Source organism: Dendropsophus ebraccatus, chromosome 8 (genome assembly GCF_027789765.1).
Source record: "Dendropsophus ebraccatus isolate aDenEbr1 chromosome 8, aDenEbr1.pat, whole genome shotgun sequence".
Lineage (NCBI taxonomy): Eukaryota > Metazoa > Chordata > Amphibia > Anura > Hylidae > Dendropsophus > Dendropsophus ebraccatus.
In genome coordinates, this window is record NC_091461.1 from 118,458,365 (window position 1) to 118,483,106 (window position 24,742).

The 24,742-nt window shown below is 43.8% G+C and overlaps 1 protein-coding gene across 1 annotated transcript in view; it reads right to left on the reverse strand.

Moving 5' to 3' along the window:
• Positions 1 to 3,678: 3,678 nt before the first annotated feature.
• STIL (STIL centriolar assembly protein) overlaps positions 3,679 to 24,742 on the reverse strand; it is a 34,529-nt gene continuing 13,465 nt past the window's right edge. The window contains exons 7-17 of the mRNA XM_069981574.1: positions 23,079 to 23,162; positions 20,703 to 20,789; positions 18,888 to 19,035; positions 18,695 to 18,804; positions 17,854 to 17,968; positions 16,132 to 17,118; positions 15,377 to 15,512; positions 7,958 to 8,183; positions 7,555 to 7,702; positions 6,505 to 6,737; positions 3,679 to 5,176 (exon numbers count right to left, since the gene is read on the reverse strand). Of these exons, the coding sequence (XP_069837675.1) occupies positions 4,405 to 5,176; positions 6,505 to 6,737; positions 7,555 to 7,702; positions 7,958 to 8,183; positions 15,377 to 15,512; positions 16,132 to 17,118; positions 17,854 to 17,968; positions 18,695 to 18,804; positions 18,888 to 19,035; positions 20,703 to 20,789; positions 23,079 to 23,162 (3,046 nt within the window). The 3' untranslated portion in view covers positions 3,679 to 4,404. The remainder of the gene's footprint in view (positions 5,177 to 6,504; positions 6,738 to 7,554; positions 7,703 to 7,957; positions 8,184 to 15,376; positions 15,513 to 16,131; positions 17,119 to 17,853; positions 17,969 to 18,694; positions 18,805 to 18,887; positions 19,036 to 20,702; positions 20,790 to 23,078; positions 23,163 to 24,742) is intronic.

Below are 24,742 nucleotides of genomic sequence, written 5' to 3' on the forward strand. Positions count from 1 at the left end.
TGGCGCTCTTACTTACATACTGTGTCCTCCTGAATGGCGCTCTTACTTACATACTATGCCCTCCTGAATGGCGATCTTACATACATACTGTGCCCTCCTGAATGGCGCTCTTACTTACATACTGTGTCCTCCTGAATGGCGCTCTTACATACATACATACTGTACCCTCCTGAATGGCGCTCTTAGATACATACTGTGTCCTCCTGAATGGCGCTCTTACTTACATACTGTGCCCTCCTGAATGGCGCTCTTACATACATACTGTGCCCTCCTGAATGGCGCTCTTACATACATAGTGTGCCCTCCTGAATGGCGCTCTTACATACATACTGTGCCCTCCGGAATGGCGCTCTTACATACATACTGTGCCCTCCGGAATGGCGCTCTTACATACATACTGTGCCCTCCGGAATGGCGCTCTTACATACATACTGTGCCCTCCTGAATGGCGCTCTTACATACATACTATGTGCCCTCCTGAATGGTGCTCTTACATACATACTATGTGCCCTCCTGAATGGTGCTCTTACATACATACTGTGCCCTCCTGAATGGCGCTCTCACATACATACTGTGCCCTCCTGAATGGCGCTCTTACATACATACTGCACTTCTGAATGGCGCTCTTACATACATACCGTGCCCTCCTGAATGGCACTCTTACATACATAATGCCCCCCTGAATGGCGCTCTTACATACATACTGCCCTCCTGAATGGCGCTCTTACATACATACCGTGCCCTCCTGAATGGCGCTCTTACATACATACTGCCCTCCTGAATGGCGCTCTTACATACATACTGCCCTCCTGAATGGCGCTCTTAGGCTGCAATCACGCGTTCAGTGATTTTCCCGGTCTGTGATTGTGGTCCGGTAGCTACCTCCGTGATCCATGCAAAACACTCTTTTTTCATCCGTTTTGCATCTGTGTCCGTTTTTTTTCACGAATCTGTTTTACAGCATTTTAAATTACATTGATTACATCACATCTGTGTCTTTCATGGAATAACATGGATGTCATATACATGTACATCCGTGAAAAACACGGATCTCATTGATTTCTATGGGGAATCCGTTCCGTGATTCCATTCCGAGTTATGACATGTCCTATTTTTACACGGAACATCTGAATAGTTCAATAGAAAGCAATGAGCTGTAAAATTGTCCGTTCGCACAGGATCCGTGAGAACGGACAATTTCCCGGAACGTGTGAATGCAGCCTTACATACATACTGTGTGCCTTCCTAAATGGCGCTCTTACATACATACTGTGCCCTCCTGAATGGCGCTCTTACATACATACTGTGCCTTCCTAAATGGCGCTCTTACATACATACTGTGCCCTCCTGAATGGCGCTCTTACATACATACTGTGTGCCTTCCTGAATGGCGCTCTTACATACATACTGCCCTCCTGAATGGCGCTCTTACATACATACTGCCCTCCTGAATGGCGCTCTTACATACATACTGTGCCCTCCTGAATGGCGCTCTTACATACATACTGCCTTCCTGAATGGCGCTCTTACATACATACTGCCTTCCTGAATGGCGCTCTTACATACATACTGCCTTCCTGAATGGCGCTCTTACATACATACTGCCTTCCTGAATGGCGCTCTTACATACATACTCTGCCCTCCTGAATAGCGCTCTTACATACTCTGCCCTCCTGAATGGCGCTTTCATACTGTGCCCTCCTGAATGGCGCTCTTACATACATACTGCCTTCCTGAATGGCGCTCTTACATACATACTGTGCCCTCCTGAATGGCGCTCTTACATACATACTGCCTTCCTGAATGGCGCTCTTACATACATACTGCCTTCCTGAATGGCGCTCTTACATACATACTGTGCCCTCCTGAATGGCGCTCTTACATACATACTGCCTTCCTGAATGGCGCTCTTACATACATACTGCCTTCCTGAATGGCGCTCTTGCATACATACTGTGCCCTCCTGAATGGCGCTCTTACATACATACTGTGCCCTACTGAATGGCGCTCTTACATACATACTGTGTGCCTTCCTGAATGGCGCTCTTACATACATACTGTGTGCCTTCCTGAATTGCGCTCTTACATACATACTGTGCCCTCCTGAATGGCGCTCTTACATACATACTGTGCCCTCCTGAATGGCGCTCTTACATACATACTGTGCCCTCCTGAATGGCGCTCTTACATACATACTGTGCCCTCCTGAATGGCGCTCTTACATACATACTCTGCCCTCCTGAATTACAGACTGGACCTAAGGAACACATGTGACAGCTGCAGCTGATACCACTGTATGTACTGTATGAGCGCTCTTACTAACACCCACACTATATACAGCATTTTCATGCACAACAGCATTTTCTGTGCAATTTCTTCCCTGTATCCGTATGCTCCATGCCAGCAAGCCTTTAGATTTTCCTATATACTCCGCTATCTCCTACGGCTTTGGTTTAGCAATAGGGATCACAATTGCAGTCACATTGCCGTCCTGCTAAGTGGGTTATCATCACGGTGATAGGGATCAGATCTGGTTACCCCCCTGATTCCTCCCCTGCTGGTAATCTCTATGGTGTAACACTGTCTGCCTGCTTACTAAGCAGGAAAGGATGCAGCATGGCCACCAGCGAGCCCCTCTGATGTTTAGGTTACATCCAGGAAACTATATCGGTTCCAGCCCACTTCCTCTGCCCGGCAGGAAATGCTGGAGATGGAGCAGACCCGATGGAGTGGAGCTTATTTTTAGATTCAAAGTCTTTAGGAGACGACTTTCACGAGTCCCATATTATTTAGGTTTTGTTTTTTTTCCATGGTCGGTCCAGTGGTATTACCCGCCCTCTGCTTTATACTTGACGATAATACGCGACCTTGCGACTAATGATGGGGGGGGGGGGGGGGAAGGGCCTTATCTGCCCGGCCGGAGTATTTATAGAACACTAAATTTAGGCTTTTTGCAAATTCATTTTGTGAACAAACTATTTAGTGGGTATTAAATCTTATTTGCATGAAAGCGATGGGCGATTATGGATCGGATTCTTGGCCACCGATCAAGCGGTTAGGAGGCAATTAGGAAGCGGCGGGGGCTGGAAAACGAGATATTAGAGAGGTTACTGCCAATGCTGCAGACGGGCCGATAAGGATGAGAGATCCTCGCTGCCTTGTCTGGATACACAGGCCGGCAATGACAACACTGCATGGGGTTAGGGCTGGGATCACAAGAGCTGACAATCTAGCTCAGGGATGGGGAAGCTTCGGCTGTCCTGGCATGATGGGAATTGTAGTTTTGCAACAGCTGGAGGGCCGAAGCATCCCCATCCCTTTCCCTAAAATTTTCGTTTCTGAAGCAGAGGTGGCAGCAGAGAGCACTGTATCAGACTGGAGAGAATACACCACTTCCTGCAGGACATACAGCAGCTGATAAGTACTGGAAGGCTGGAGATTTTTTAATAGAAGTAAATTACAAATCTTTAACTTTCTGACACCAGTTGATTTAAAAGAAAAATGTTGTTGGCGAACAACCCCTTTAAAAAGCAGGGAAGACACAAAAATGTACATGAGTGGGTGTGATGGAGACAAGCAACGGGCAGCAAAAGCAATAGGGCAGAGTTTATAAAGTAGTATTGAATCCAATATTATAATACTATACAAAAGTATAATAATTTAAAAAACAAAAAAAAGTAAAAATGTGTTGACCTTTATTAAAAAATATAAAATAATTTACGTAAAATACAAAATTTGACAGACATAAAAAACGAAATTTAAATAAAAAAACGTGTGTGGGTACATATAGATATCGTCATTCAGGTAAAGCTCAATCGCACACAAAGACAAAACGACACACCAAAGACAAGTGCAAGACGTGAGCTCGGCAACACCGCAGCGCCACATCATTCAGAGATAACTGGAAATATCGCGCGGCCGAGCCAGAGACGTAATAACACGGACGGAACAACTGCATCATAAAGGACTGATGGGCCTATTAATTTGTTCTACAACTCTCATCATTGTCTGGATCTGTGAAATATTAATGGATGCTTTCTTCCAGATACAGCGCCGCTCTTGTCCTTAGATTTGGGTGGGCAGGTTTTGCAGATCAGGTCCGTTCAAGGGAATGGAGCAGAACTGTAATACTGCGCACAACCTGGGGATGGCGCTGTTTTTGCAAGAAAGTAGTTGCTTTTTCCTAACTCTACATGCCGAAGGCTGTCAGGGCATGCTGGGAGTTGTAGTTTAGCAACAGCTGCAAGTGTACTTCACAGCAGTCATATTGTTAAAGGAATCCGGTACGGTAAAGCTGTATGGAGGTTGTGCGCTCTATGAGTAGCCCCCAGCTCCTGCAGATCCTGTACTTCCATAGGAAGGAATATTGGCAGGAACCAGTCACTCGGTAGATCCAGTAACGGCTCAGAACAACTTCGGCAGCTGGCGAAGTCTATTGACGTCTAAGATGTCTCCGTTAGCGCTGCCAGGACCCGACACCTTCTTAGCGGACTCCCTTACATTGAATAGCGGGGAGTTTCTTCCGTTCTCCTTCTCGGGGTGCGCGGTGAAGTGACCCTTCCCTGAGGTCAGCTTCGGCCTGGGGTTAAAATCTTTTAAAAAACGGGGCGAGATCTCTTCAGACTCTTGCGCTCTGGGGGTGACCCTTCCAGAGATCTCATTCGTTATGTTTCTTAAGGTATTGGCCTCGGCATTAGGAGCGAATTCGGGAATCCTCACGACGGGTTTAGGTTCGGAAACGAAATCCAGACTCTGGTCCCTTAAAGAGTGATCGGGGGACGCCCTGGGAATCCTTTCCGCCAGGTTGTTGCCAGTACAGTCGGCCTCGTCGTCGTCGCTGCTGTCGTTGCTCTCTATCAGGTTGTAGCGCTTCAAGTACTTCTTAGTGGCAAAAGACATGTTGTTGAGAGAGATTACGCTCAGGCCGACCAGGCTCTTCTCCGTGCTCTGAGGAAAGAGACTGTGAAGGGAGGACGGATCGGGGGCTTTGTTTTTGCTGGCGTGATTCAGAGAGAGCTGCGTCAGCTGAGACTCGCTCAGATACTTCAAGGCGATGGCGTTCGCTTCCATGCTCAGGTCCACTCCGTTGGGGATGAAGCCGCTTAAGCCGATGTTGGTAAATGACATGTAGTTCAGTCTCGGGATGACCGCTTCTGGGTTGATGGAGGCGAGAACGCTGCAGAAAGAGGACGACAATGTGAGGGAGAGATACGATTGTTCTCAGGGTCTGAACGCTATTAGTACATCCTTACCAGCCGCTTGGAGACTGGATCTTTACTTCGTACCATATAATACTTATAGAATTCATATAAAGCGGCGTTCCCTGAACCGCGATCCTCCAAGTGCTGCAGAACTACAAACCCCATCATGCCTGGACAGATAGAGAATTGTAGTTCTGCTAAAGATGAAGGGCCGCAGGTTGAGGAAAACAGATTTATATCAATTATATGCCATATTTTTCGCTTTATAAGACACATTTTTAGCAAGAAAATATATTGCTGTGTGTGTATATATGATGTAGCAAAGCTGTGTGTGTGTATATGTGTATATATATATATATATATATATATATATATATATATATATATATGATGTAGCAGAACTGTGTGTGTATATATGATGTAGCAAAGCTGTGTGTGTATATATGATGTAGCAGTATAATGTAATGAGAGTGTTAAAGTGACCCTGTCTTTTCAATAAACCTTGACCCCTTCACTGCCTTAGACCACAGGGAAAGCTTATTAAAGGGGTTATCTAGCGCTACATAAACATGGCAGCTTTCTTCCAGAGACAGCACCACTCTTGTCTCCAGTTTGGATGCATGTGTTGCTATTCAGTTCCATTGAAGTGAATGGAGCCTAATTGCAAATTGCACCTGAACTGGAGACAAGAGACTGGTGTTGTCTCTGAAAGAAAGTGGCCATGTTTTTGTAGCACTGGATAACCCCTTTAACATAATTTTTTTTACCCCCTTTTCAGTTGTCTAAACCAGACGTGCGTCTTGTAATCAGGTGTGTGTTATAAAAGCATAAATACAGTATGTATTATAAGGCACTGAGTAAATATATATACACAGGCGTAGAAGTTGGTCTTTTCAGCCCATATACACACACACAAATATATATATTAATTGCAGAGCGCTATACAAGCAATAAAAGGTTAACATACAGAACATTACAAAGCCAAGGACCCTGCCAGCGAGGGCTTACACTCTACATGCAGCAGAACATACAGATAATAAGCACATGGTTTTGTAACGAACGGCTGTGAAACCACCAGTCCGACCTCAGAAGTAACTGGCATGTATGTTGCAGCATATAACATACCAGTAACATCATGCGGCCATTGCTGGCTGCAGAGGGGCATGGTTTGTCTAGTGCACCACGTGGTTGCACCCATGAGGCACATGTATTTTACATAGGACCAATCTAACCATCCAATACGTCAGCTTCATTGTCTATAAAACCTCCAGCCATATAGCGGTGATTGAGACCCTGACATTACCAGGCGTTGTCTGAGGTGTCTGACTTGCTTGGCTTCATGTCTGATGTTTCCTGTTCCACGTTCACTCCCAGTGACTTGAGCTGCTTCAGCGTGGCCTTCAGTACACTGTCCTGGTGGTCCGGGGGGCTGCTGCTGCTGGGCGGTGGGTAACCACCGGGAGAGTCGCAGCGTCCTGACTCCTCTCCACCCAGCTCCTCACTTGTAGAACTCTTCAGCAGATGGTTCACCTGACTCTGGAGATAAAACCATATAAGATGATGTTACAGGGATGAAATATATAGAATTTGCTACATTCTCATAAATTTGGTGCAGGTACACATGACGTATGAGAGAAAATAAAAATACTAGAAATGCACAAAGAATGATAAATTCCCTCTATGCGTGAACCTATAACTACATATAACTAAAGGGTGGTGCAGTGTGTTTTTTTTTTTTGTTTGTGTGTGTATATTAATATTATATATATATTATATATATATACATACATATATACATACATACACACACATATATATGGAAGTGGAACATTTTTTTCTTCACTTTTTGCATAAACAGTTTATATTATATATATATATATATATATATATATATATATATATATATATATATATATATATATATATATATATATATAAATTTTTAATAAAATATATATATTAAAATAAAATATATATATTTAAAAAAAAAAAAAAAAACAGGAGTAATAAATGCAATATTTTTTTTGGGCCTCTTCAACCATAAAAATACAATATATTTATAATGAGAAAAATAAATCATAAAACAAAAACAAAAAAAAAAACTGCTGACTGTAACAAAGTAGCTCTATTAAAAAAAAAAATTTAGTTTATACATTATATAACGAAAAAATTGCCTATACAAGAAATCAACCAATAATGTCCCATCTCTCTACATCCCGGTGTAGTCACTTCCCCTATAAGGGATCCATGAGGCCATTGTGCTGGATTACAGGGAGGGTAGAGCCTCTTACTCCCCTCCATGTCCGGACAATTCTCCTCCATACATTTACAGACTATACAGCTACAAACTTACCAGTAAGTCCTTGTAGAACTTCTCAGGGGGCAGAGCAGGGAGGTCGGCAGTGTCGGGGTCCCCTGGAGCCCCCAGGCCGGGGTTACCGGACAATCGGCCGTCACATTGGGTCTGCGGGGAGCCGCATTCATTCCTGGTGCTGCAGACGCTGAAAGGGAATAATGGACAGGACACAACAAGTTTAGGTTACGTTACAAAACAAAAAACAAAAAAATACATTTGTTGACTATTGATAAAAAGGTGTCAGATTCTATTGTGAAGGGCTGATATAGCTGTATATGATCGGTCTGTGCAGTTTGCCATCTTGAGGACAATGCTCCCATAGCATACATCCTGACTATGGACATATATGTATTAGACAACACATAGACCCATGTAAGATATGAGAAGGGGAGATACTCACGGCTCGGGTGCAGCGGCGGAGTGGTCACCGCTCTCTGTCAGCTGACTGCTCTCTGCAAAGCTATAGATGTCCACAGCCTGTAAGGAGGAAGCGATGCTGGTGCGGCTGGCATCTCGCTCATTGTTCACAGCGGCGCTCAGCTCATTGCGGAGGTCGGACTCATCCTGTTTGTCCATAGTCTCCTCTTCCTCAGGACATGGAGGGCTGTTCCAGAATAAGCTCGCACCTAGAAGGTTTCAAGGATCATAGCGTAAACCACACAAGTGCAGTCTAATAATTTACACTAATAAATGTCTCATGTTATATATGCATGGAGCACACTGCCAGGGGGGCGATATGTTATATATATATAGATGGAGCACACTGCCAGGGGGCCGATATGTTATATATATGGATGGAGCACACTGCCAGGGGGCAGATATGTTATATATATATGGATGGAGCACACTGCCAGGGGGCCGATATGTTATATATATGGATGGAGCACACTGCCAGGGGCCGATATGTTATACAGTGTATGAATGGAGCACACTGCCAGGGGGCCGATATGTTATATATATGGATGGAGCACACTGCCAGGGGGCCCATATGTTATATATATATGGATGGAGCACACTGCCAGGGGGCCTATATGTTATACAGTGTATGCATGGAGCACACTGCCAGGGGGCCTATATGTTATATAATATATATGCATGGAGCACACTGCCAGGGGGCCTATATGTTATATAATATATATGGATGGAGCACACTGCCAGGGGGCCTATATGTTATATAATATATATGGATGGAGCACACTGCCAGGGGGCCTATATGTTATACAGTGTATGCATGGAGCACACTGCCAGGGGGCCTATATGTTATATAATATATATGGATGGAGCACACTGCCAGGGGGCCCATATGTTATATATATATATGGATGGAGCACACTGCCAGGGGGCCTATATGTTATATAATATATATGGATGGAGCACACTGCCAGGGGGACCATATGTTCTATATATGGATAGAGCACACTGCCAGGGGGCCCATATGTTATATATATGGACGGAGCACACTGCCAGGGGGCCCATATGTTATATATATGCATGGATAGAGCACACTGCCAGGGGGCCCATATGTTATATATATGGATGGAGCACACTGCCAGGGGGCCGTTATACAGTATATGCATGAAGCACACTGCCAGGGGGCCGATATGTTATATATATGGATGGAGCACACTGCCAGGGGGCCGATATGTTATACAGTGTATGAATGGAGCACACTGCCAGGGGGCAGATATGTTATATATATGGATGGAGCACACTGCCAGGGGGCCTATATGTTATATATATATGGATGAAGCACACTGCCAGGGGGCCTATATGTTATACAGTGTATGCATGGAGCACACTGCCAGGGGGCCTATATGTTATATAATATATATGCATGGAGCACACTGCCAGGGGGCCTATATGTTATATAATATATATGGATGGAGCACACTGCCAGGGGGCCTATATGTTATACAGTGTATGCATGGAGCACACTGCCAGGGGGCCTATATGTTATATAATATATATGGATAGAGCACACTGCCAGGGGGCCCATATGTTATATATATGGATGGAGCACACTGCCAGGGGGCCGATATGTTATATATATGGATGGAGCACACTGCCAGGGGGCCCATATGTTATATATATGGATGGAGCACACTGCCAGGGGGCCCATATGTTATATATATGGATGGAGCACACTGCCAGGGGGCTCATATGTTATATATATATATGGATGGAGCACACTGCCAGGGGGCCCATATGTTATATATATGGATGGAGCACACTGCCAGGGGGCCCATATGTTATATATATGGATGGAGCACACTGCCAGGGGGCCCATATGTTATATATATATGGATGGAGCACACTGCCAGGGGGCCCATATGTTATATATATATGGATGGAGCACACTGCCAGGGGGCCCATATGTTATATATATATGGATGGAGCACACTGCCAGGAGGGTTAATATGTTATATATATGGATAGAGCACACTGCCAGGAGGGTTAATATGTTATATATATAGATAGAGCACACTGCCAGGGGGCTGATATATTATACATGGATAGAGTACACTGCAGGCAGCAGCCACGATTCACAGGATGAAAGCGCCAGGGCCCAGACCAGAGGCTGCACATCACAGCTTTATTGCGGTTTTCTTTTCATTTTTTTTTCACAAGCAAAATAATAAATTAACTATATGAAGATTCACTCTAAGGCCATGTTCACTTAACGTAAGTTTTGTATAAATCACAGCCATCGTTGCAAATTGCAACAACGGCCGTTATTTATACAAAACATAAGTTGCATTTGAATTAATGGAATCCCGTCCAGAGCATATACACATAGTACATATATACATACACATAGTATACGCTCTGGCCGGGGTTCTAAATGGACGCATGAAAAACTGACATGTCAGTTTTGTGCGGCCGCTATTCATTGAATAGCACCTGCACAGACATGTCAGTTCACACAATGGAGCGTGCGGCCGGTGTGCAGTGATGAACTGTGATGCGGGCGCACACATGAAAATTTATCAGAAATGAAGATCATCCGGCCGGTACTGCAGTACTGATCCGACCGGGTCACAGCCGATGTTTCACAATGTATGAACACTGCCTAAAGCTTGATGTGTCCAAGCGAGCACTTGTCTCCCCCCCAATAATCCCAGAGACACTCTGCTCAGCTGAGCGTGCATATCCCTCTCTATATCTATATGCTCAACAGGAAGAAAGCCGATGCCAGAGAATAAAAGGGTCAAAAGGGACATTGGGTTCAGGGTGCTCCAGGATTTTTTTTTGTGGCGTTTTTCTGGGCTACAAAAGAAAAAAAAAAAAAAAAAAAAGAACAAGAATTTGGCTTTTTTTTTTTTTTTTTTTTAAAGGCGTGATTGACTTTATTTTGCCTTTTCAGAGTTCAATTCCCTTTGACTCTATGGGAGAAGAAAAAAAAAAAAAAAAAAAAAACACAACATGCCAAATCCTCAGCATGCTGTGTTTTAAAAAAATTGCCACAAAGCCCCCCAAAAATAATATATATATTATAATTATATATATATATATATTAAAGAAAAAAAATTCACAGCACATAGTGTGTGTGCGAACCTGCCCCTTAACCCCTAGACGACCCTGGACGTAGGGTTACGTCATGGAAGTCTGTCCCCAGACTACCCATGACGTAACCTTACGTCATGGGTGGTATTCCCGCTATGAAGCGCGCTCCGGAGCGGAGCACGCTTCATAGGAGGTGGGGGCCGGCTGCAGTGAGCAGCCGGGACCTCACCGGTAATGACACGCTGCAGCGATCGCGCTGCCGCGTGTCATTAACCCCTTAAACGCGCGACCGCAGCGTTTAAGTGTAAGTGACAGGGGGAGTCCCCTGTCACTTACCGATCGGGACCCCCGCAGTGTGACTGCGGGGGTCCCGATCGTTGAAACGGACTGCTGGAGGTCTCTTACCTGCCTCCATGCGGTCCGATCGGCGATCTGCTACACTGAGCCTGCACAGGCAGGCTCAATGAGCAGATCGCCGATAACACTGATCAATGCTATGCCTATGGCATAGCAATGGTCAGTGTAAAAATCAAACTAATGTATGTACAAGTCCCCCAAAGGGACTTCAAAAGTGTAAAAAAAAAAAAAGTTCAAAACACTAACACACTACCCCAAAACCCCTCCCCCAATAAAAGTCTAAATCACCCCCCTTTCCCATTATATAAATAAAACATATAAAAATAAATAAATAGATAAACATATAATATACCGTAGCGTGCGTAATTGTCCGATCTATTAAAATATAACAAGCGTCATTGCGAACGGTGAACGGCGTACACGAAAAGAGGGGAAAAAGTGCGCAGATTACCGATTTTATGTTACATTATATATTAAAAAAAAATCAATAAAAAGTGATCAAAACGTCCGATCTTCACAAATAAGGTATTAATAAAAACTAGAGATCATGGCGGAAAAAATGACACCCCATACAGCCCCATAGGTGAAAAAATAAAACCGTTATAAGCGTCACAATAGGCCCATTTTATTAATATTTAATTGCCAAAAAAAAGGATTTCATAAAAAAAATATATATATAACATTAGAGAATCTGTGTAACCTGCATATGGTTGTGTTCGGACTGACCTATAGAGTAATAGTATCATGTCGCTGTTACCATATAGTGCATTACGTAGACACAGGAACCCCCCAAACGTTACCATATTGCATTCTTTTTTGCGATTTCACCTATTTATATCTTCATAAATAATATATTTGGGATTCCGTCATACATGTTATGGTAAAATGAAAGACGCCATTACACAGTACAACTATTCCTGTAAAAAACAAGCACTTACATGACTTGTAGATAGAAAACTGAGAGTGCTGGAGCTCTTAGAAGGGGAGGAGGGAAAAACGAAAGCGCAAAGATCAAAATTTGCGCGGTCCACTGGGTAATTTTGGGCCTGGTCCTCAAAGGGTTAAAGGGGTTATCCAGCAAAAAGAATTTTCTTTTAAATCAACTGGTATCAGAAAGTTATATAGATTTGTGATTTACTTCTATTAAAAGATCTCAAGTCTTCCCATACTTATCAGCTGCTGTATGTCCTGCGGGAAATGTTGTTTTATTTTCAGTCTGACACAGTGCTCTCTGCTGCCACCTCTGTCCCTGTCAGGAACTGTCCAGAGCAGGAGAGGTTTTCATATGGGGATTTGCTGCTGCTCTGGACAGTTCCTGACATGGACAGAGGTGGCAGCAGAGAGCACTGTGTCAGACTGTAAAATAAAACATTTCCATACAGCAGCTAATAAGTATAGGAAGACTTGAGATTAATAAATAGAAGTCAATTGCAAATCTTTATAACTTTCTGACACCAGTTGATTTGAAAGAAAAAGATTTTTGCTGGACAACCCCTTTAAGCCGCTGTCACACCAGACATAAGGCTGGGATTACACACATTCTTTGTACATTTCACAGTTTCCGCTAATATACGTGTTTTTTTTAGCTGTACAAAGAGAGGTGATCACCCACAATAATCGTATCCCAAAAAAAAATAAAAAATAAAATAAAAAATAACTTAATATATAATATTTAATATATTAATAATTTAACATATATGTTATAACAGTATAACGATACATAACGCAGCGAAGCTCACCTATATTATAGTAATGCACACATCACTATTGTCACCAGCAAAAACACAAACACATCGGAGTGACCTGTTCCTAATGTCGATCAGGCACCATAATGTGAACAGCAGCTGATGTTAAAACCTAACAGCACTTTGAGGCTATATTCACATACAGTAAAATAAAAGCAAAATACGGCTGCATTTCAATGTAATAATGTTCTCTATTGACGTCCCTACAGAGCACACACAGTAGAGAAAACAGATAATAAACAAGCTCAGTACTTACAACCTGTTAGTTTTTTTGTTTTGTTTTATTTTCACTTAAAATTATAGCTGTATTATGCTTTTATTTTCACCGTGTGAGAACATAGGCTAAAATCCGTATGGCCAGTGACCACTAATGTTTGTAAATTTGCCACGTCTTGGCTGATCAATATAAATAAAATCATCAATTGCCAAAAAGCTCAAAAAAGGAAGACAAAAAAAAAAAAAAAAATTCATGAAGAGTGTAAATTTTTTTTGCCATACATAATAGACACATGCAAAGTGGGAGCAGCAGATAAAATCATAAACATATATATATTTCTAAAAGAATATCTAGCGAAGCCCACAAACCTATAAGCAACAGATCGTTCAAGGACGGGATTAGTGTTTGTTTGCTTTGTTGCTTGCTGAGACTTTTAGTTCCGCAGATACGTCACATAACCAGATTGCAGAAGTCTGTACAAACATTCTGGTAGCCCTATACTGCCCCCTGCTGGCCACTTTATGTTACTGAAGCAAAAGGCTCAGGGCCCTTTTACACGGAAAGATTATCTGACAGATTATCTGCCAAAGATTTGAAGCCAAAACCAGGAATGGATCTGAAAAGAGGAGAAATCTCAGGCTTTCCTTTATTACCTGATCTCTGTTTATAGTCCATTCCTGGCTTTGGCTTCAAATCTTTGGCAGATAATCTGTCAGATAATCTTTCCGTGTAAAAGGGCCCTCAAACACAGTAATAACAAACATCCTGCAATATCAGTAGTGCACATGGAGGAAACCAATCTAATTAGACTGAGGCCCTTGGGTTATTATTAGGCCTAGTTTACATGCATACGTTGCATTCATTTCAGGGTTTTTTTTTGTCAGAAACCGACTAGAACTGATGTCATAACTGATGCCAAAAAGGCCTCAGTTGTCATCAGGTTTTCTATCCTTTTTTCAGTAAAAACCATCAATTACCATCAGCTGCCATAAGTTTATTCCATTAGGCTGGGTTCACACTACGTTTTTGCAAAACACACACACACGCATCTGTTTTTATCCATTTTTCCGTTGAATACATTATTCAAAAAAAAAAAAAAAAAGTACACAAAAACATAGTCAACCTGATTTTTGTGTCCATTAAAAAAAACAAAAAAAAAACGGATCCTTTTTTTTTTTTTTTTTTTTATAATGGAATTCAATGGCAAAGTGGATTGAAACAAATGCACACACACGCATCAGTTTTTCCCATCAGTTTTGTAGTGTGAATCCAGCCTTAGTAGTCATCAGTTTTTTCCTCTACATCATTACAGGGGGCAGCAACATAGCAGCCATATAACATCGACAACTACATGGGAGTTCTCCACTGTGGGCAGCAGGACATGGGGAACCTTGGCTCTCCAGCTGTTGCAAACTACAACTCCCATTATGCCTGGATATCCCCAGGCATGATGGGAGTTGTAGTTTTGCAACAGCTGGAGAGCTAAGGTTCCCTACCCCTGCCCTAGGTGCTGCACATATATAGAGGAGCAGGGGCCACTATGCTGCAAGGCCCGGGTCACAAGGATTAATGGGGGGGGGGGACATCTCTAACTGGATCTCCATAGACTTTAATGGGTGCAGTGCTGGGTGACACAGCGTTCTGAGGTGTGTTCTGTCTGGCGGTAGTATTGTGAGAACACACCATCCTAACTGTCCCACTGAAAACACCGCCGCATTTATGTAAACTAGGCCTTGTTTTCCTCTTTCATTAGAAGGTATTGTCATAAGTGTCCTGAAGTGTGCAGGAGTAAACTGTTTATGACACTCAGAGATCCCGGGCATCCCTAAGGCAGCGGATAGGCCTATAGAACGTCCGCAGCCCATATAATGCTAACCTTGCCTCGCCTAGGAGAGATAAACGTGATAGCTACTTCACCCTACTACCACTATATGTAATGTGCTGGACAAGCTGCTGCTTTATGTACAGAAATAAGAACACTAAGATTGTGTAGTACCTGTCCCGACGGCTATGCTGACGCTGGCTTTCCTGCTGGGCTCAGCTTCTTCTGTTTCGGCGGCTCCCGATTCTGCCCCTTTCTGTGCGGTTCCGGCCTCCCGGGAATTACTCTGGGCTTCTAAAAGGCGCTGAATCTACAAGTTTACATACACATTAAAGGGGATGTGTCATCAGAAAGTGACTTATTGCATAAATAATGTTTTTACTTTGAACATATTTCTTAAGAATTTTGGTGACTTTTTTCTAATTTTCCGTTTTTCTCTCTATATTATATAATATGCAGTTCTCATTCTCACCACTGGGGCTAAAACGGAGCTGAGATTTCATGTTGTGTCTGTGGTGATAAGAGGAGGCTGCTGTAAAGTGATCTGTACAGCATTGCAGCGTCATGTGACACCAGTAGATAGAGAGGACAATAGCAGCTCCCTGTGGAATGACCTCTTCACAGGTCACAGAGCGTGTTCAGTAATGTTTTACATTCATCTCAAGGGGGACAGAGTCTGTCTATTGTCTTCTATGTCCATGAGGCTTGCTGTAAAGCATGTCATGAAATTGCTGTTAAGAACAGCCCAGGCAATTTGGCCGCCCCCAAAACATTGTACAAAAGTTAAATAAAAAGAATATAAAAAAAAGTTTTTGTATCTAATTGGTAAAAGAAAATTTAGATGACACATTCCCTTTAAGCCCAATATATAAAGGTAAGAATTATCTGTACGGAGAAATTTCCAGGGAGAGAAATGAATGTCAACCAACCTGAGCCTGAAGAAGTTTCAGCTGCCTGTCCTGTTCGGCTAGGAGCTGGTAAGCTTCTGTAGACAGTCCCAGCATCCCATTAGGTGCAGGCATTGCCGGTGGTGTACCATGCTGGCACGCACGAGGACTGCATACGTTCATCGGCAAAGAATCCCGCCTGCCCGGTGACATCACGTTCTCCACTGGTGATGAGCAGCTCCCGGCTCTCGATGTTCCTTTCTGGCAGCTGCTGGCACACAGGGCGTTGCAGCACACGGCCGGACAGCTCATATTCGCATAAGGAGGGACAAGGTTTCCGGATGAGTCCGATGGACTCTCCATACCACAATGGTTAATGTAACCGTTCATCACCGGCCAAGAACTTGCAGTATGACACTGAGGAGGGGCAATATTGTGGCAACACACATTGGCCTGATGGAAAGGAGCATAGCTGGGAGTCTGCCTGGACGGATCAGCAGGTTTCCTCGGCGGAAGGGGAAAGGTCACGTTATGGGTCGGAGACAACAATAGGGGAGACTGTCTGGAAAAGTGAGTAGACGGCATCAGTGGCTGCTCCTGGCAGGATCCATTAATGCTCAGGTCGAGCTCGGCCGATCCTCTGACCTGGTGGACCGACGTATCGGGGGAAGAGCCCGTACGCGGCGTGGACAGAGAAGACGAGGACGTGGATGAAGAGGTGGAGTTTCTTCTGGTTGGCCCCTGATGAACTTTTGGCTTCTCTGCTACAACCGATCGGACTTTGGATGATCTTGTCGCTTGGCTCTTGGGGTTTTTGAAGGCCATAAGCGAGGGTCTTGCCGAGGATTCTTTTCCGAGGGGGTGGTCATTATTTTGGCACGATGCATTTAGGACCTGATGGGAGATTTTTGGTGTTGAGGATACTGGGGCCGCCTTCTTACTGGCGATCTGCTGCGCCCCCGACCTCGGCTCTATGTGGCTTCCAAACACCAGCGAGAGCTCCGGCACACACGGCTGGATTTTAGTGGCCTGTATTATAAATAGACATTGTTGTCACGCTGCATTTTACACTATTAGTACTTACATGTTTATCCTGCCATAGAAATAGAAGCATAGTGTTTACTGTACGTTTAATGAGAAGTATATAACGTGTACAACAGTGCCACCTAGTGGCAACAATACTTCCAGAATGCTACAAGATGATAGATGCGCACTGCAACTTAAAAAAAAAATAAAAAATAAAAATACTTGTATGTAATAATAATAATGTTGTAGAGACATGTCAAATATTTTGATTGTTGAGTGCCAAGACCCATACTCATTTCGATATGACTAGAAGCAGCACACTAGGTGCACTCTCTCCCAGCTCTGTCCACAGGACCAAGTCAGACTTCCATAGAAAAAGCACACCACCTTTCTTGCAAAAACAGCGCCACCCCTGTACTCAGGTTGTGCGTGGTATTAGTATTCAGTTCCATTCACTTTAATAGACCTGAGCTGCAAAACTCACACCCAACCTGAGGAGGACAAGAGGGGTGCTGTTTCTGGAAGAAAGCAGCCATGTTTTTTGAAGCCTGGACAACCCCTTTAACATGGCATGATATGTGCAGCACATGACATCATTACCAGCTGGCTCACACATGCTCAACAGGATAGCTGGAAATGATGCAGGGTCGGCATTACATGAACCGTACCACTGCTCCTCCTGTTCACACAACCTGATTTGATAAGATATTATATTACATCAGACAAGACTATTTTTACCTGCTGAAATGACGGATGAGGGCGAGGAGAAGGCCTAGGAGAAAAATCCTCGTCTTCTACGCCGGAATCGTGGTCGCTCACAGATAATTTACTGGGAGACACATTTGGTTTGAATCTGAAAACGAATAAATAGGAATAAGGAGTCAGTGAATCCATCCCACAGGGCGACCTGGGCACCAATAACACCTTGGTTTGGAATTTTTATACTGATGACTGACAAACTTGCATGCTACCCTAGGGAATCCTGGAAAACATGGATACAGCCATAGGCCATATTCGTGTTTTCTACGTCTCCCTGGGGCTGCATCCATCTCCATCAGCCACTGGTAATTACGAACGATCTGTCTCAAGCATGCTTAAAGGGAATCTGTCACTAGGTTTATTCCGCCTTATATGAGGGCAGCATAAACTACTGACAGAAAACAAATCGGGGTATTATTTACATCATCCTGTTCAGCCGTTCTCCTAATAAGCAGGAGAATAGGATTCCTGCCACACCCCTCCCCCCAGCTGCTGATTGACAGTTGACTGCCTATACACAGCATGGATAGATAACTGCCAATCAGCAGCTGGTGGGTGGAGTTTTCTGCTTCTCATGAATATCCAAGACTACTGAGCTCATGCACATATTGTAGAGGACTACTTATTGTCCATGTAATTCAGGAGGAGATCTCTGGATCAGCTGCACAGAGCAATGTAAGTGATACATCATTCTGTTCAGCTTCTCTGTCACTAGTTTATGCTACCCTGAGATAGGACAGCACAAACATACTGAGAGTCCGCTGAGGTCTACTAGGTACAGAAATAAGAATTAAAAAAATGCAAGTTAAAAAAAACTTACACAGCGGCTGACACAGTCCTTGAAACTTCATTAAACAGATAGGCTTCTGAGTTCTGGCTCTCGGTGGAAAGCTCAAACTGGAGATGGGATTGCTTGGAAGATTCCGCATTCTGTAACAGACACAGAATGTTATACAAAGCTTCCTATAGAGACATAAAACGCACCTCACCCACAGCAGGCGGCGGACGCTTACCTTGAAGAGGTGTAATGCATCTTCACATGTCAACAACTGAAAGCCGAGAGGGTCGTGCCCAATGCAGGGAAGACATTCATAGAACTCCGGCTCCTTGTGGGTGACCGAATAAAGGACGATGAGGAAACTGCCCGACTCTGAGAGCACCCTGAAAATAGAGAGCAGCGTGTAGATATTATAGTCTGGAACAGAACGTGTGAGGGAGGGCTCTATAACAGAGAGCGATAATCTGCAAATCCGCAGATTATTGCTTCGTGTGATAACGACTAGAGATGAGCGAGTAGTGAAATTTTCGACTTTCGAGAATTGTAATCGAATAGGCACAGAGGCCCTCACGGCCTCCCTGCATGGTCATTGGATTTAAAAAAGCGCCATCTGCGATGGGAGGGCTTTCGAATGTTTCCCGCGTATTCGCCTCACTAGTCGACTGAATTTGAATCTTTCGAATACCACAATATTCAATCGAATCGTATTCGCTCATCTCTAATAAAGACAATTATCAGCTGATGAAAACGATCCACTGATCGTGTTGTTTAAGAGTCCATTTACACAGGAAGATTATCTGACAGATTATCTGCCAAAGATTTGAAGCAAAAGACAGAAACAGACAGATTTCTTTTTTTTTTTTTTTACATCCATTCCTGGCTTTGGCTTCAAATCTTGTGTAAACGCACCCTAAAAATTATCGTCCGTGCATCGCTGTGTGTAATAGTGAAAATGTAAAAGGAAAACAACAAACATTATCCTTACCTGTCCAGGCTCCCCCCAGTGTCCGTAAAGGGGTACTCCAGTGAAAATGTTTCTGTCTAATAAACTGGATTCAGAAAGTTAAATCGATTTGTAATTTAGTTTTATTTTAAACGCTCCAGTCTTCCAGTACTTATCAGCTGCTGTATGTCCTGCAGGAAGTGGTGTATTCTTTCCAATCTGACACAGTGCTCTCTGCTGCCACCTCTGTCCATGTTAGGAACTGTCCAGAGCAGGAGAGGTTTTCTATGGGGATTTGCTGCTGCTCTGGACAGTTCCTGACATGGACAGAGGTGGCAGCAGAGAGCACTGTGTCAGACTGGAGAGAGACACCACTTACTGCAGGACATACAGTAGCTGATAAGTAATGGAAGACTGGGGATTTTTTAATAGAAGTAAATTACAAATCTATATAACTTTGACACCAGTAGATTTAAAGTACCGCTTTAAAGTTTCTGCCTGGTACCAGCAGCTGCCGCTCCCACATCTGAGGCAGTCTCTGAAGTGACAGGCAGCTCAGCCAATCACTGGCCATGGCACCGTCCGGTCTCTGAGCATCCTGTCACTTCAGAGAGCGGCTCAGAAATGTAAGAGGCGGCTGCGGGAAGATGCTAGGGGACACTACTGGGAGCAGGGAAAGTAAGAGGATAAAGTTTATTACATTACAGTTAAGGTTAGTGATGTCCGTGCAGCCCATGCTACACGATCATCAAGCCATGTAATGGGATGTAAGTAAGCGAGTGCTGATCTAGCAGATCAGCGCTCGCTTACACTAGTCATCAGAACATGTAATACGGCCCTAAGTGTAGAGGAAGGGACCCTGCTTCCCAGGAACAGAGCTGAGATACATGACATTAGGCCCCTTTGTGCGGCCAATAACTGCGGCTCGCATCACCCATCTTGAATGAAGAGATCTGTGCAAATGTGGACAGGCTGCAGACAGTTACGGGTGCACGTCCATAGTCCTGTCCGTAGATGTGGGCCCGCAGCTACAGGCAGGACGGCCGGGGTGGATCAGGCCTTATAGTTACAGCCAAATAAAGGATAAAGTGACAGGACACTACTCACCTTTCTTTAATGGAGGAGCTGTACATATAGCGCAGGCAGCTGGCCCAAACCTGAGGACTGTGGACGTGTGTGATGCCGCTCAGCCAACTGTGGAGAGGAAAATAAATGTAAAATATTCCAGAAGTATACTAATAATAATAATAAAATGTATCAAACTGCGTTAGTATAAGGATCCTATTAGACAAAGCGATTTTTAACGATAAAGGATCGCAAACGAGATTGTTTATCGTTAAACTGAAATTGTTCACCAAATTACACAGAATGATAATCGTTACTGCGACCGTTTACGCCATCTGATCAATGTGGAATTACACTGAGCGATTAGAGAACGAATGCAGAATTACAGTGAACAATGATTTTGGTGTCAGCACCAAATGGACGATAAACGATTTCCTGTTGGTTGTTTGATCGTTGCTGTATTTACACAAAACGAATATCGTTTAAATTAGAAAGATGTAATAATAATCTTCCTGTGTAATAGGGTCCTTGGGGCCATTCCGGACAATAATCGCTTTGTGCAATAGGTCATGTTTTAAATCAACAATCAGCCGACATGCACTACGACGACCGATTGTTGATTTAAAGCTTGATTTAAATTTCCAAAAACGATAGCAACGGTCTGCTGGCTATGGCCCTGTGTAATAGGGGAAACGGCAGCAGACCACCACTCTCCCCTTTGGGACACCCAAACAATCTAAAGATCGGCCAGACGGCCCCTTCCCACCCCCACTGGATGTCTGTGTGAGTAATAGCACAGACAGGGAGCAGGGAACGAGGAGCCAGTGAGCGCTGATCTGACAGGTTGGTGCTCACTAGCTCTGACATATCGGGCCGTGTAATAAGTAACCCACCTCATAGGCTCCAAGATTCACAAACTCATGTAATGTTACCATAAACCATAGAAAAGCAAACTGCAAGCAACAATGCATATATGCAAAATCTATCCATCTTTATATAGGCTGGCTGTATCTCATGATGGCCGTCGTCTCAGGTTATCAGAAATGCAGACAAGCTGGGACATGCAGCCTTAATACAGATGCAAAAATGTCGTAAAACCGCATTACTGTGAGTTTTGGGAAACTTTGTGCGTCTGTAGAGACAAGCTTGAAATACAGACAAATTGGTGCCTTGCATTACAAACATAATCCGTTCCGGGACCGCGCTTGTAATACAAATTACTCTTAAACCAAAGCAAACTTTGCCATAAGGAATCATTGAAATGCAGACAATTTGTTCCACACCCCAAAAATTATGATTTGTTATTCTGAACAACAGGTAGAGCAGATGAAACAAACAATGAGAAACAGCTGAATATTTGATATTATAAGTTACTGTACAGTATAGCAATCAGCATGTGGTGTATAATGTGTAGTAACTAGAGATGAGTGAACCGGGGTTGGGTTCGAGTCCATCCGAACCCGAACGTTCGGTATTTGATTAGCTGGGGCTGCTGAACTTGGATAAAGCTCTAAGGTTGTCTGGAAACATGGATACAGCCAATGACTATATCCTTGATTTCCACATAGCCTTAGGGCTTTATCCAACTTCAGCAGCCACCGCTAATCAAATGCCGAAAGTTCGGGTTCAGATCGACTCAAGCATGCTCCAGGTTCGCTCATCTCTAATAGTAACTGTATAACCCTGATAACACAGCAGCAGTTTGTAAATACAAAATGGAGCTGCAGATCCCCATAATGCAGTGTGTATAGCCGAGTGTGAATGCAGGCACATTATAGCAGGAATGGAGAGGATGGGAAACACAAGGGCTGACAGACTGCAGGAAGTATGAAGGAATGAGCAGGATATATGTGGGCACAGTATAGCAGCACTCTCTGTCCGGGAAGAGAGAGGTTACAGCTATGGAGAGACTACCTCCACAGTCCTGTCTTCTGATGTAAGCCCCAGCCTAAAGTGGATCTGCTATGATTTGGAAGGTGAGGGAGACTCCCTGGGTCAGAGTACAGGGCTGTAGACCCCGCTATGCAGACCATGCTCCTCCCCCACTTGCCCTACCACCCAGTACAGGGAGCTCTTAAACCAAAGCAATGCTCTTAATCCAAGTTACCACTGTACTGTTTGGGGCACAGGTGTCAAACTCATGCCCCCCAACTGCTGCAAGGAAATGGTAATTTTGCAACAGTTTGACACCTATGTTCTAGAAGACAGACCAATCACTACACAACTTCCATTCTGTATCCTGACTGGGTAGAATAAGGGCAAATACTGGGCTGGTGGCATCATAAAAGCATTTTACCAAAAGACAGACTGGACAGTGAGCAATAGAAAAAAAAAAAATATATATATATATATATATATATATATATATATATATATATATATATATATATATATATACATACATACACACAAACTTACATCCCGACAAGCGGCAGCGTGTAGGCCTTTGGATCTGATTCAAGTACGAGCAGCAGCTTCCTGGTCTGATCCATCGTCAAATACCTGATGAATAAGAGACGGTCACATATAAGACACTTATGTCCTACATAAATTCATAGAAGATGGAGAATCTCTCAGAAGTGCCACATTCTGAGTATTTTTATTTTGCATTTGCTCTGACATAACAGCTTTAGGTTTGTTGCGTCAAAAACTGCGCCATGTGTAACCGGCCCAAACAGAAACAAAATTCAAACAGTGGAGATTTATCTGACAGATTACTGAAGCCAAAGCCAGGAACAGACTAAACAGAGAACAGGTCAAAAAGGAAAGACTGAGATTTCTCCTCTTCTCAAATCCATTCCTGGTCTGTCAGATAAATGAGGGTCCTTTTAAATGGAGCGATCTCCAGCCATCTGCGATCAGCCGGAGCAGCTCACCCTGCGCAGTTCACCGACATTAAAGGGCCAGCGCCTTCTAATAAATGTATAAACAGGGAGTTTACAGGGATTATCCAGGATTTGAAAAAGCACAGCTACTTTCTTGCAAAAGCAGCGCCACCCCATCTTCAGGTTGTGTGTGATATTACAATACAGCTCCATTCGTGTCAATAGAGCTTAGCTGCAATACCGCACTGAGACGGAGGACAAGAGTCGCGCTGTTTCTGGAAGAAAGCAGACGTGTTTTTATGCCTAGACGAACCCTTTACTGTAGTCACTGTAGTTTTTTTTTATTTTTTTTGCAGAAATCAATAGTCCAGGTGATTTTAAGAAACTTTGTAATTGGATTTATTAAGAAAATCTGCCGAGCTCTATCTGTTCTATGGAGAGGGGATGGGGGGGATTAGTCACCAGCAGAGAACAAAGCATTACACAGTGGGAGCTGAGTGAAAGCCGGTATTCAGAGGTCAGAGCTGACTTCAGAGGAGATAGCCCGGTGATGTACCTGTAAATTAACTCTTTGTTGTCCTGTTTTGGTGCCTCATCTCCCTCCACCCCTCCATAGAGAACAATAAAGACAGGGGGAGAGCTTCAAACTGCTTTTTCATGATAAGGCTATGTTCACACTACGTAAAACTACGGCTGTAGCCCTCGCCGCAGAACTACGGCCGTAGTTTTGTGGTGTGCGACATAATGGGAATGGGATCCTGGCCGGAGCGTACACACATCGTATACGCTCCGGCCAGGAGACCATGCGGCGCCGGAACAAAACTGACAGGTCAGTTTTCTGCGGCCGGAATTCAGTGAATTCCGGCCACAGAAAGACCTGTCAGTTCACACAGTGAAGCGAGCGGCTCCGACTGCTCGCTTCACTGTGGGCTATTGTAAGCTCTGATGCGGGCGCACGCTGATGCACCCGCATCAGAGCTCTGCAGCCGGAAAGATCACCGGGCTGGTACTTAAGTACCGGGCGAGATGATCCGGCCAGAGACTGGCCTGGCCGGGTCACGGAAGGGCTGGTCTCATACAACGTGTGAACATAGCCTAAAAATGCATTTTTCGGCAAATAATTCCAATTACAACGTTTCTTAAAATCGCCTGTACTAAAAAAAAAATTTAAACGACAGTGACACTAATGGTACTTTTACATTGAGCGATAATTCGCCTGATCGCACGATTAACGATTTTGAATGAACAATGTTTTTT